Source organism: Tupaia chinensis, unplaced genomic scaffold, assembly GCF_000334495.1.
Source record: "Tupaia chinensis unplaced genomic scaffold, TupChi_1.0 Scaffold144276_1, whole genome shotgun sequence".
Taxonomy (NCBI): Eukaryota; Metazoa; Chordata; class Mammalia; order Scandentia; family Tupaiidae; genus Tupaia; species Tupaia belangeri.
In genome coordinates this window covers 5,163,396-5,177,688 of record NW_006204133.1, presented here as the reverse complement: position 1 = coordinate 5,177,688, position 14,293 = coordinate 5,163,396, and the positions used below count along the sequence as shown (strand labels likewise).

At 50.7% G+C, this 14,293-nt stretch overlaps 1 protein-coding gene across 1 annotated transcript in view; it reads right to left on the bottom strand.

Moving 5' to 3' along the window:
• The window catches only part of NPAS2 (neuronal PAS domain protein 2), a gene marked incomplete in the record, with an annotated part of 111,510 nt that overhangs the window by 10,175 nt on the left and 87,042 nt on the right, over nt 1–14,293 (bottom strand). The window contains 3 exon segments of the mRNA XM_014583397.2: nt 7,881–8,027; nt 11,730–11,819; nt 13,937–14,033. Of these exon segments, the coding sequence (XP_014438883.1) occupies nt 7,881–8,027; nt 11,730–11,819; nt 13,937–14,033 (334 nt within the window).

The window sequence follows — 14,293 nt, the reverse complement described above, 5'->3', positions numbered from 1 at the left end:
GAGGGCGCCCTCCCGTGTACCTCCCCTCCCACTTCTCCCGCAGCAGTCAGAGATGGGTCATGGGTCGGCTCGTGCTCTCTCCACCGACCTCCCTAGAAACAGTCCACTTTCTCTCCTGGGCGTCCCGACACAGCAAACGCCAGGCAGAGTGCGTGGATGGGACAGACACTGTGTCTGCCCTCACAGGTCACTGAGGTTCAACAGTGTGAACGAAGCGCAGGGGCCACCAGATGGCACAGCGGCTATATGGCTGGACTCGCACACTGTGGTTCGAGTCCTGGACCCAGTGGCCTGAAATTCACGCTGGACGTGTGTGTGCGTGCATACCCAAGATCCTGGGAGGAGAAAGGAGGAGAGTGGATTGCGGCACGGCCATCTCTTCTGGGGGGTGACCTCTCACTTTCCTCCTCACTGCCTCTGTCTCTCTGTCTCTCTCCAGTGAGCGCATGTGCCCTAAGACAAAAACCACTTTAGAAAAAAAGAGAAGAAAAGAAAGAAGCTTGGACTCAGTGTTCTGTAAGTAATGAAAATAACTTAGAGTTCAGCTTGGCTTATCAGTTTCTTCTCAGAGGGAGAACCACCTTGTGAGTAGAATGCATGACGTAAATCATGGTGGCGAAGGACTGCTTATCCTGCAGCATGGGCCGCACTGTCCCTGCAGTAGGTCTGGGCCTCGTGCCTGGCCTTGACCGAGGACCAGGGTCTGCACCCATATCGCTGCTGAGAACCTTCAACCCAGCGCTGTCAGCCGAGATGGCTCGTCTGCCCCATGACCTCAGTGTCTGCGCTGCCAGGCAGGCAAATAAGCACAGAGACGATGACACATGAATTAGGACAGGCAGCGGGGACTGCAGCAAATCCTCCTCTTCAACCGTGTGGGGACTGAGTCTGGGAGGATGGCGCCGAGACAGCTCCTGACCGCTCAGCTGACAGAGCGTCCTCATTTCAAAGCTGCAGGCTTCTCTTTCGGGGTGGGGGCATGAGAGGGAGCTGGGCAGATTAGCAGTGTGGTGGAAAGGGCACTTGATCCGACCTCGGGCCTCTGGTAGATGGCTCAGTGGCATCTGTGAAGGGGGCACTTGAGCTGACTGGTCTTTACGTGCCTTCAAGCCTCAGTGTGACGTGGTTCTACAACCACCTTTCCAACCCTGCTCTGTCACTCAGCACATGTCAGCGTGTCAGTTCTATACCGGGACGAGGATGGACTGCACCAAATACAGGAACTGAAGTTAAAATGCCAGATGCTAGGAAGAGAGAGCCTTGCTCTTAAAGAATGCAAAGCAAGGCCAACAGGTGGCATGGAATTTAAGGCAGCTGGAGCCCACATGGCCAACTGCATGATTCGAGTCCTGGAACCGGTAGCTTGAAAAACACATTGGGCATGTGTGCTTGCATGCCCCAAATCCCAAGAGAAGGCTATCCCCCTGGGGGATGATTACTCACTTTCCCTCTCTCTCTCTCTGATCAGCACACTTCACCCTTTAACAAAACAAAACCCTCAAAGCAAATGACGGGATGGAGTGGAAGACTATGCATCAAGAATCATGATACAGATAACATCAGAGGATCATCTCAGTGCCCAAGGGGAGCTTTTGTTTACAAAGCTAGGTACAGGTCTTTAGTTAAATGGTTATGGTAGTCATTAAAGTTGTAGTTCTTAAACATTTACAGTCAACTTACAAGTCCTCTCTGATTTGCAAGTCTTATTTGGTCTAAAAAGAGCCAGCTTTCACTCTTTTTAACTTATGAAGTTAGTTTGTAAGTTTAACATTATCTACCAAAGTAACTTATTTACTAATCACTCTATTGGAATCCGTCAAACATCCCACATACCTAACAAGGCAGATTTATAAACCTAAGAAGTGAAAACTTTCTAAGCACTTAGGTAGCTGCTTTAAATCAAATGTACCAAACTCTTTCTCACACACACATTGCGCACTATTTTTAAACCTTATTCAATTTTCTTACATTTTCAAATTAAAATAATCAGACAGCAGGTGGCATGGGGTTTAAGGCACTGGTTCTCATATGACTGTCTTAGCAGCTTGAGTCTTAGACCCAGCAGCTTGAAAATCGCACCGTGTGTGTGTGTATGCCCAAGATCCCAAGAGGAGAATGGAGACGGGATTGTGGCATGGCCATCCCCCCTGGGGGAGTGATTTCTCACCTTTTCTCTCTCTCTCTGGCAAGTGTGTGTACCCTCTGGCAAAAATCTGAAAAAGGCACTGGATCCCACATGGCCAACTCCATAGGTTCAAGTCCCAGACCTGGTGACTTGAAAAACATGTCAGGTGCATCTACATGTGCACCCAAAATCCTGAAAAGAGAATGGAGAAGAAGGGATTGTGGTGTGCTATTCCCCCCTGGGAGTGATTTCTCACTTTCTCTCCCCCCCCCCACTTCTGTGTCTCTGCGTGTACATGCCCTATAGCCAAAAAATCTAAAAACACAACAACGAAAAATCAGGTTAATATATTGTAGCCTCTTAGGTGTCTGAGACATTTTAGATAACAAAATTCATACTGATTATCATGATAATTATAAAATTTCTATAATATGGCTTGTTTAAAGCATACGGGGAAACTTAATGCTTCATCACTTTAGCAACCCTAATACGTTAGCCCAGTTACCATACATTGTTATGCAAGGATACAACTTACCTTCTGATTAGAGCTTGGGTGGGACCAACTTTATGACACTCATACATAAAGTTCTGACTCGCCCCACCCTACTCACAGCATATTCCTTTAAGATTTGGGCAGTGTTTGTACATTTTCCAAGCCTTAGTTTCCTCATTAATAAAACAGTGACATTAATGGCACGCACCTCATAAAGGAGTAAATACAATTAACGCATATAAAGTACCCAAGAAGCAGTTCGTGGTGAATAAATGTTGGATAATGGCAACAATATTTAAAAGAAAATTTTCTATTCTTTTACTTTTTTTGGCCTATCAAAAGTATTTATAAAGGAATGAATGGAATTAGTAAATGAGCGAGTAAATGACAAAGCGAGTAAAGGTTCTGCACGCTGTTTCTGCTGGTGTTCTGTAACGGAATACTGGCTGCACTACCATGCCGAAGCCCTGGCCCATTTACCTTTGTCTCCACAGTGCTTAACCAGGTGCTGGTACGTAAGGGAGGGGTGGGTAAATGTATGGATGAGTGGCTGGACAGAACAACAAATGGATGAATGGAAAGGAAGATGGGTGGAAGGATCCATGAGAAAAGCAACCAAAGAACGTGTCATTCGCCATTGCTACAGGTGTCCTTTAGACACTTCTGAGAGCAGCCAGCAGAGGGCGCGCATGCTCTCAAAAAGAGAGCGAGAGGCAGCCTTCCACTGCCTGAAGGGGCTGATGGGTCTTTCTGGAGAACAGCTCTGGCCAGCGCAGGCCCTGGTTTCCCCACCGGGGTACAAACACCAATAGCCCTAGAGGGCCTGTCCCCCTTCATAACCCAATCTTTTTGGGAAGAAAAAGAAAATCCTATTTAGCAAGCATTGCATGCACTCAGAGCCTTACTGAAAGTTCTGAGCCAATGACAGAGTAGGAAAGTCCTCTGAGGTGGGAATAAAGGATCTGGAAGGGGACCAGGGCCGGGGCGGAGCAGGGGACCATCCTGGTTTGCTGCTGTGCTCATCCCGCTTGTCCTATCAGCCGTAACGTAGAATTCCATGACTTAAGAAGACAACTTCAATTCCATAGGAAACATGCACAAAATAAAATACTCCTCCATTTAAAAAAAAATTTAAAAGAACGGTTTTTAAAAAAAGAAACTTCTAATTTTCAGAAGCAAGTAATTCTGGTTAACACCTGGTTACTTTGATAAACGTATTCGCAACGTTCCAGAAGTATACACAGTGGAGACATGGTATAGAGAGACCCCTCGTGCCACTAGGCTTCGACAGATACCTAACCTAAAGTCGTGTCACTCTCCACTTTTGGGGGCATGAGGCCTGGAGTACTTTCCCCTAACTTCTTTTCTTTTCTTTTCTTTTCTTTTCTTTTCTTTTCTTTTCTTTTCTTTTCTTTCCCCAAGGCTTTTTGTCACAGGGCATGTGTGCTTGCCAGAGACAGAGAGAGGAAAAGTGAGAAATCACCCCCAGAGGGATGGTCATGCCACAGTCCTGTTTGTTCATTCTTCTCTTAGAATTTTGGGCACGCATATCCACGCACCCAGTGTGATTTTCAAGCTGCTGGGTCTTGGTCTTGAACCACAGGTGGCTATGTGGGAATCTGGCACTTTAACCATCACACCACCTGGTTATTCTTTACACTTGAATTATACATTTAAAAAAAAAAACAAATGTCACATCTTGGAACATATTTCTTTAAGATTTGCAAGAAACAAGAAAGCAGGCTGCTTGAGGGAATGTTCTCTGGTTTGAGTATCTGTGGATTTCCATGCTGTCTGGAAAATTCCACTGCAAAGATAAGGCTGCAGGAATGAAGCAGGGAAGCACACAGCGAAGGCTCGGTTTCCACACCCTCCCCGACAGAGCTGAGGTCTGCGTGGCATGTGCACTTTGGGGGTGATGACGCGCATGGGTCATGAGGAAAATAAACTATTTTTTTTTTTAAGAGAGCATTTTTTGCTATAGGGTGTGTGCACTCGCCGGAGAGACAGAAAGCAAGAAATCACCCTCTTGGGGGGGGATGGTCATGCCAATCCCTTCTCCTCCATTCTCCTTTTGGGATTTGGGGCATGCATGTGCATGTGCCTGGTATGAGTTTTAAGCTGCAGGTCTGAGATTTGAACTGTGGTCACCTATGTGGGAGTCCAGCAATGTAATCATTATGCCACCTGCTGGTCCCAATAATACATCTTTATAACAGAAAGTGGAAGCAATCACCTTCTCACCTACTATTTTAAAATCGAGCTTTAACGTTGAAAAAACAGGAAGTAGCAAAGCCCGGCAGTGAGGAGGACGTCTCTACGCCTACCTTGCTTTTAGCAGCTTCTCCCTTCCTGTTAGTGTAGAAATTCCATGAAAGTATTGGAGGCCCAGGAGGTGGCATGATGGGTAAGGTGCTGGACTCCCACATACGCCATCACAGTTTTAATCCTAGACTTGGTGGCTTGCTTTCTCATGTTCCCTTTCTCTCTCTCTCTATCTGTGGATTTCCATGCTGTCTGGAAAATTCCACTGCAAAGATAAGGCTGCAGGAATGAAGCAGGGAAGCACACAGCGAAGGCTCGGTTTCCACACCCTCCCCGACAGAGCTGAGGTCTGCGTGGCATGTGCACTTTGGGGGTGATGACGCGCATGGGTCATGAGGAAAATAAACTATTTTTTTTTTTAAGAGAGCATTTTTTGCTATAGGGTGTGTGCACTCGCCGGAGAGACAGAAAGCAAGAAATCACCCTCTTGGGGGGGGATGGTCATGCCAATCCCTTCTCCTCCATTCTCCTTTTGGGATTTGGGGCATGCATGTGCATGTGCCTGGTATGAGTTTTAAGCTGCAGGTCTGAGATTTGAACTGTGGTCACCTATGTGGGAGTCCAGCAATGTAATCATTATGCCACCTGCTGGTCCCAATAATACATCTTTATAACAGAAAGTGGAAGCAATCACCTTCTCACCTACTATTTTAAAATCGAGCTTTAACGTTGAAAAAACAGGAAGTAGCAAAGCCCGGCAGTGAGGAGGACGTCTCTACGCCTACCTTGCTTTTAGCAGCTTCTCCCTTCCTGTTAGTGTAGAAATTCCATGAAAGTATTGGAGGCCCAGGAGGTGGCATGATGGGTAAGGTGCTGGACTCCCACATACGCCATCACAGTTTTAATCCTAGACTTGGTGGCTTGCTTTCTCATGTTCCCTTTCTCTCTCTCTCTCCGGTCAAATTAAAAAAATAAATAATAACAAAATAAATAAATACATCTTAGAAAAAATTAAAGTATTGAAGTTCTGGGCTACCAGTAAGGATGGGAGGAAAATACCGGAGAAGTATCCACGAGTGGGCTTTGTACTTCGGGACGCCCCGATGACTCCCTTCTTTTCAGGACACGCTACAGTCTTGTCCCTGGTTGGTTTATGGGGTGTCCCCGAGGAGGTCAGGGAGGTGGGTGTGGCCCTGGCCCGGAGAGAAGGCTGTGGCACCACAGCTGCCCGGGGTGTGGCGAGCAGCTTGGTGAGGGTGGAGCCAGCCCTGGCCAGACTGTGGTGCAGTGGGAGCTGGGGTCTGGAAAGCCTGCCGGGAACACCCCCGGGGGCCAGGCAGAGGCGCTGGGGGCCCTGGGAGGCAGGATGGCTGGGAGGGATGCCTGCTGCCCACCAAAACCTGCACCATCAGGTGCTAATCTCAGCGTGCATGGACTCATGGAGATTGGGCAGAGCTGTGGTGACCAGGGGAGGGTCGCAGAGACCATGAAGGGAAAAGTGGCAGGACGATGCTCTGGCCATTCCCAGCATTCCCTCCTCCGCTGTCTATCTCCCTCCCAGGGGTGGCAAGCACTGAGGGGCTGACTCCCAGGTTAGCTCTCTGGAAAATCCCACTGCAAAGGTAAGGTCCCATTCACAGTGAACAGAGGGAAAATGCTGCCTTTCGAAGACAATCCTGGACTGATGTGAGTGCAAGTTGGTGAAAATAACCTATTCTCGAAAGAGATCCAATATGTGATTTTCCTCCAGGTAGAATCTCTCTAAGGCAGAGCCGCGGCCGTCAGGGCATGTGGAGCATCCCCGGGCATGCCACATGTGGCGTGGTGTGGAGGAGCCAGCCCGTCCCTCTGCGTGCCCCTCGGGCCACAGCTCAGATTTCCTCATCCCCGGCTCCCCCGATTCACGCACTGAGTGAGAAGCCGACAGCACAGCTGTTTCCATCTCCCTCGGTGGCAGCCCGGGCCAGGAGCCATGAGAGCAGTTACATGAGGGGACTTCAGAAAGTTCGTGGAAAATGGAAGGAAAGAACACGTTTCTTTTGGTGCAGAACTTTCTGTCATACAGTTTTTTTATATAACACCCATTTTCTTTTCTTTTTACTTTTGTTTTTGGAGAGGTTTTCGCTATAGGGTGTGTGCACTCGCCAGGCAGACAGAGACAGAGAGACAGAAAGCAAGAAATCATCCCCCAGGGGGGATGGCCACACCGCAATCCCTTCTCCTCCATTCTCCTCTCGGGATCTTGGGAACAAACACACACGTGCCTGGCGTGAGTTTAAACCACCGGGTCTGGGACTCAAACCATGGTCGGCTACATGGGAGTCCAGCGACAAAGCCATTATGCTAACTGCTGGACCCTGTAACACCCATTTTCCAAGAATGTTTTGAAGGCTTGGCATGCAGGTCCTGGGCACTCCAACCCAGGACCAAGACAAGCATCCATACTGGTGAAACACCAGCACAAATGACAGTGCAGAGAGGCCAGGATTACTCTGCGGCCTGGTGGTTGGCTCACCTGGTCCCACATGGCCAAGTGTGCAGTTCAAGTCCTGTCCAGGATTTGAGAAACATGCCGCGGACACGTGTGTGCATGTAAAATCTCGAAGGGTGGGAAGGATGGAGGAGAACTGTGGCATGACCATTCCCCAGGAGGGTGCTCTCTCCTCTCCCTCTCTCTGTCTCTCTGGTGAGCACACACATTCTGTAGCAAACCAACAAACAAACAATGCAGATGGAAAACTAGCAGTATGTGCTCACCAGAGTGAGGGGCAGGGAAGCAGGGCATCATGGGAACCTCACGTCTGGCCTGGCCTGGAGGTGGGGCAGGGAGGTGGACGGTCCCTGCTCTTGCCCCTGCAGGTCCCAGTGTGCTTTTTAACCCAGAAAGCCTGGATGTGAGGGAACGAGGCAGTGTGGAGGGCTCTTGGAGGAAGTCCTGCAGGCAGCTGAGGACCTGCCCCAGAGCGGCAGGGGAGGGACTGGTCGGCAGGGCCTCACCTGGACGCTGGAGTCCTGGACCAGGCAGAGCTGCTCCTGGATCTTGTGCAGCTCTTCCTGCTGCCACCGGATGTTGGCCTGCAGGATCCGCGTCCGCTGCTCCAGCTGGTCTTTGATGGCCTGGAACATGCTGAACTGGGCCGAAAACTTCGAGGTGGGGTCCAGAAACATAACCAGAGAGAAGTCAGTTCAGCCTGCAGACACATCCTGCCGCCCTCCTGATTAGCCCCTGCGTGTCCCTTCCCATCCCTTAGCCACCCTCCCCAGTGTCAGGGTGGGCAGCGGCAGGGGCTGTGACCCAGAGCTGGGTGTCCCTGGGTCCCTGTGCTAGCCCTTCTGTGGCTGGTCATGACAGCAGGCCGACTGATCTGTAGGTCTCGTTTACAAACTGTAGTCTAGGAAGGCTGAGGAACCAGGGCATGATTTTCTCACTCACTCATTCATTCATTCATTTATATTTTAGGTTTTTGCCATAGGACACATGCACTTACTAGAGAGACAGAAAGAGAGAAAGAGAGAGAGAGAGAGAGAGAGAAATCACCACCCCTCCCCAGGGATGGCCACACCACAGTTTCTTCTCCTTCATTCTCAAGACTGAGCATGCAACACACACTTGCCTGGAGTGATTTTCAAGCCGCCAAGTCAGGGACTTGAACTGCAATTGGCCATGTGGGAGTCCACTGCCTTAACCACTATGCCACCTGCTGGCCCTCAGGACATGATTTTATAAAAATTACAAACTGATATTTCAACTTCGGTCAGCCATGCCCAGAGGCTGCACAACTTGCTTGGGATCACATGGCTGGGTGGTGCTAACTCCTGGTCTCGGGAGCTGCGGGAGGCTCCCGAGAAGGTTTTTGCCAGCACTCATGCCCACTTCAGTCAGAGCACATTTTTTTTTTAAAGAGTTTTTTGCTATAGGGCGTGTGCGCTCGCCAGACAGAGAGCGAGAGAGACAGACAGATAAAAAGCAAGAAATCACCCCCCCAGGGGAGATGGCCACATCGCAATCCCTTCTCCTCCATTCTCCTCTTGGGATCTTGGGCACGCATGCACACGTGCCCGGCGTGAGTTTAAGCCACCGGGTCCGGGACGTGAACCGTGGTCGACTACATGGGAGTCCAGTGACATAGCCATTACGCTAACTGCTGGTCCCAGTCAGAGCACTTTGATGTCAGACTTCATTTGAAAAGCTACCCATGGGTCTGGCCTCCTAGCCTAGCAGTTAAGGGAGCTGGATCCCATGTGGCTGACCCTGGTTTGAATGCCAGTCCGAGCAGCATGAAAGACACGCCAACACACGTGTATGTGTGCCAAGTCCCGGGGATAGAGAAACGGAGGACGAGGGAACGTGACACTGTCCCATGAAGGCATGCTCTCTCCCCCTGCGTCCCTCGTGTCTCTGTGGCCAGTTCATACACCCTCTTATAATTACAAAAATAAAAAAGCAAAAGGCTACCCATGAGCTCAAAGAGACCTGCACTGCCCTAGACAGTGTCGCAGAATGTAATTAACCAGAGCACTCAGCTGGGATTTCGAAAGAGAATTTGAGCAAGCGAATAAGCTGAAGCAACTATTCAATGAAAACAAAACAAAACACAGCACAGCTTCTATGGTGGGTTCCACAAAGTCAAAACACATCCAGGGCCACACCTCCCACTCCAGTGGAGGTGCTCTTGGAGGCTGAGTGGGCTCAGACAGGAAGCGGCGAGCCCAGGGCGCTGTCCAGTGGCGCTGGCACTGCCCTTAGGGAGCGTGAGGCCTCCTGGCGTTATCCTGGCTTTCTCAGGGCACGCCGGATGCCTGACCATTGGGCTGCCAAGCTTGGGTAAAGCGACCTACGCTAACTCAAGAGGCATTTCAGAAACACGGTATGAAGCAAAAGAGGCTTCGTGGAAACTACCAGTTACCGAGATAACCACTTCCCGGATTTCGCATTTTCTCTCCCCGACTCCCCACAGGACTTTGCAAAATGTCACTGTTTCATATGGGGTCGGTACCAGGATACCGTCTGACTGACTTGGAAGGTCGGTACAATGGAAGAATGTCTTTAAGAATGTATCGGGTGGTCGGAAAATCATGACACATCTTTGTGTATAAAAACATAGAAAAAATATGTCAGACTTTGCTGACAACTCAATAGTTACCATGGGTGAGCCCTGAAGCCTAGTGGGTAAGGCAGTGGGATCTCACATGGTGACTGTGGTTCAAAGCTTGGCCCTGGTGGCTTGAAAAATATACCAGATATGTGTGTGCGTGCGTGTCCCAAATCCCAACAGGATGGAGCGATGGAGGGTAAGGGATTGCAGTGTGGCCAGGCCCCATTATGGGTACTTTTCCCTACCCCCTTCTCTCCCTGGTGAATTGCACGCCTTCTAGCAATTAGAAAAACGTAATTATGATTAAGCTTTTAGTATATCTCACAGACTAAGAGTGGGTACTATTAAGCAATATGAAGCTTAATAAATGAAAAACTAGAATTCCCAAAGGGCCTTAATCACATGATTATGTCTTATAAATAAGAATTATGTACTATGCAGGGCCCAGTAGTTAAAGGAATCCTTATTTCATGTGTCTTTGGTTTGAAAAAGTCACTAACATGCTTTGGAGACTTGAAGAGGGAAACATTATTTTTCTTGTTCTTTGCCAGCAGATACAAGCAGACTATTTGAATCAGTAGACTCTGAGTGAGCAGCATTCTCATCCTTCCCCAAGCCTGGTTCTTGCAAACCCCCAGGAACACCGCAGAGCGCTGCCGAGGGGCAGGTGTCCTTGCTTAGTTTTCATCAGTGGTCACAGGTCTGCACCAAGACAAGGAAGCCAGCACTCTGGCAGCTGTGAGCCCAGTGGTGGGTGCTGGTGCACTGCTGCTGCCCGGGATCCAGGTCTAGCTGTGGCCAGGGACTGGGGCAAAGCTAAATACCCCGTAAAGAAACTAAAGTCCGCTCTGTGGCCTCAGCAGCCTATCGGCCTGCAGGACCACAGGCTGATGGCCCCTGCTTTTTCAGCCTCTCACCAGGCCCAGCATGCCAGCATTTCCCAGCTCCCTGCTGGAGAACTTCCTTGGGTCTCTTCCCCGCCAGCCCCTTTCTCTACATTCAGTACCCTCCTACTCTAGAGCCAGCTCAGTGTCACCTCTCCCCGGTAGCCACCTCTGACTTCCCTAGGCACACTGGCTTATGGATTGCATTAAACAGGTCCAGCCATAGTGGCCGCCCTCCAGCTCTGAGCACTGAAAGCCAGAGCTGCATTACGGGGAGGTCTGCCTCCATAACTCCTTGCTCACTGATTGACCCAACAGTGACGCACTGAGTGTTGTTGAGATGAGGAAGGAGTTACTCAGCAAAGCTGAGATCCTTCTTTTTTAATAATAATAATAATAAGATGATATTTATAGTACTGGACTCACAGCTTTGGATCCTCTTAGAGTCTTCCTATGACATTCAGCTTAAGGTGGACCTTTTCTAAAACATCATGCCCAATTTGGGGATGTTACAAAATGAGAGGAATGTCATACAATGGCAGAGAGACGAATGAGGATCATTAAAAGGATTGGAAAAAAAAAAAACCACACACATGTGCACGTGTGTCCACACACACACACTGGGACAAAGAACTCGGAGGCTGTACCTGACGGGGATGAGAATGGCATGGAGGAGGGCATGTGCAGGGACAAGTCTGGGCTTCCACTGGACCCCGTGTGCCCCTTGGGAGGAGCATTCCTCACGCCACGGCCTTGGTTGGTACCAAAGAGCCTGGTGCCCACCTGCACCCACACACCCACAGGCTCGAGAAGAGTCACTGTTGGTCTTAAGGAAGAGCTGCCCTTGCCCCAAGCCCTAGATTCACCTGTGCCATAGGAACAGGTGGGCTCTGCAGAATGGTCTGAGGCAGGAGCTGTGGGGTGAGGTCACAGGATGACGGGGACGGCAGAGGAGCCTGCGGGAGAGAAAGGTGCTTGTTAACAGACGCTGCGCCGGCGGTTCCAGGCCCGGGGTGCAGTCTCTGGGTGGATGAGTGCTCTGGCTGAAAGTCCAGACGTCCAGCGGGTACCGGCACCTGTTTCTGCTGCATCCCAGCAAGGCACGAAGTCAGAGCTGACAACGTGCACGTGCGGTGGCCCTCGAGCAGGCTCATGGAAGCACTCGGCGTCCGCAACTCCCACCATGGTGTGCTCTGCGAGGCTGTCGCCACCTGCCCAAGCTTGGCAGCTTGGCCCCATTTCCCTCGCCTGCCTCCTGCTCTGCTGCATCCTTGGTGATCTGGCTGCCCTTCCCTCAGACTGCTCACTCCTGCGCTGCAGGCCAGCAGTACCCCGGTGTGCAGGGATGCAAGCAGAGGCAGATCTGCGAGTGGCATTGCTCCTACGGATGGACGGACACACCATGCATGCCTCACCCAGGAATACTTCCAGGTGATGAAGCCTGGGCAAGCTCACCAGCCTCCGCCTGTGATCTCAGAGGCCCTGGAAGGTGAGGGGAGCCACTCAGTGGCCCGGATGGGGGTGGACAGAAGAAATGTAGAAAGAAGAAATGAACCCTATGGCTATCGGAGCTTTTAAATAAAAAGTAAAAGGACTCCTCCGAAGTGGTTCTCAAATGCCCCTAGTCCCTGGTGACTGTACAAAGTAGCCTGCAAGGTAAGTGTCACCCAGGACAGTACCAGGGGACAATGCCAACAGGAGAGCTTGCTGAAATCCCAGGCACAGAGATGACCCCACAGCTGGCTGGGGCTCTCCTAATTGTGTCCCCTGCACAGCTGGCAGGAAGGACCCGGGCCACCATTGGTGCCGGGCAAGTCATGCCGGATGGGGAGGAACCTGGCAGAAAGGCAGTCATGGGTGACACGTGCACCTGGGGGTGGCTGTAGAGAAAGACAGCAGTAGAACAAGAAGTGCCATCCAAGCTTCCCCAGCAGGGCATGCTTCACCGGCAGAGTCATGGCACGTGAACTCCATTGCCAAAGGGTTGGTGAAGGATGGGCAGCGGGAACTGGGCACCTATTAGGATGTGGCCCCGCTGTCTAGCCGGGTAGTGTCCCATCTAGAAGAGCAGGTCCATGGTCCTCTCTACGGGAGCTTGTGACTGCTTTGGCCAAGAGGCTTCACAGGGGCCACGCTAGCAGAATTCAGGGCTAGGTCATAGAAGTCAGGGCAGCTTTTGTCTGGCTGCCTGGAAGTCTCCTCCCGGAATCCAGCTGCCATGTGGGGAGAAGCCTAAGGGCCTCTCCAGGAGAGGCCCATGCAAGTGGCTGATGGTGGTCTCAGCTGAACCCAGCCTTTGGCTGAGGGTGGACATTCAAGTGCAGACTACATGAGGATGCAGGTTCTCCAGCCTAGGCTGGTGGGACGCCTGACAGCTCAGAGCAGAAGACAGATGGCCCCACAGTGCCCTTCTGAATTCCCAACCCAGACTCTGTGGGCATGAGGAGTGATCAGAGTTCTAGGCCACGGAGTTAGGTGAGGTCTGCCACGTGGCTGTTGATGACGCAATGACTTCACACCCAGTTACGTGCCTTTTCTTCCTTTTCTCCCCTAGAGACAGGGTCTCACTAGATTTCCCAAGCTGGGCTTGAACTTGAGATTCTCAGGCAAGTGCCACCACGCCTAGCTTCAGTGCGTCCTCTGAGCTGCCACTCACTCCCTGCCACTCAGGAGAGGTCTGGCACACGGCGGGGACACTGCGTGATACCCGTGCCGGGGAACACTGTGGTTGACGCCAAGCATCTCAGATGTTTCCACAGGCGTGAAATGGGATTCAAAATAGGAGTGTCCTAGTCACGCACATCCACAGGCTCTGGGAGCTTGAATCTGGGTTCTGTAAAACTCATTTGGATTTTGCATTCTATGGCTATATATCCATGTTGATTTTGTTACAAAACTGTTTAAAATTAGTTGCCAATTAAACGACTGAACCTCCCACCCCCAGCCCCCACCTGAACTCTCTATCTCTGAGTAAAACTGATTTTCTGGGCAGCAGCGGCATGGCGCCCGTGTCTTTGCAACCCCGTCCCACTGCAGCGTTCCCCGGTCAGGAAGCTTGGGGTCCCGCGCATACCGGCATCGTGGCTGTCTGGCTGAGCCCAGGCACCGGTAGCTCTTGGGGCAGGGTGGCCGATCTTGGCAAAGCTGTGGTGCTGGCCTCTGCCGTCAGCCTGGTGGGAGTGGCTGTAAGGAAGCAATTAATTACGCTCCTGGTACACGAGGGGGCTTCGAAAGTTCGGGGGAAGGGTGTCACGTGAGGAACCATGCGTAGACTGCAAGTGTTTTTGCACGTGATTAAAGTTGTGCTTCAATTCTATTTTTCCACAGCTTTTTAATGTCCTCTCATACATACTAGCTTTTTTCCTTTTCTTTTCTTTTTTTTTTTTTTTGAGAGAGGGTTTTTGTTTTTGGGGCGCGGCCGTTTCCCTAA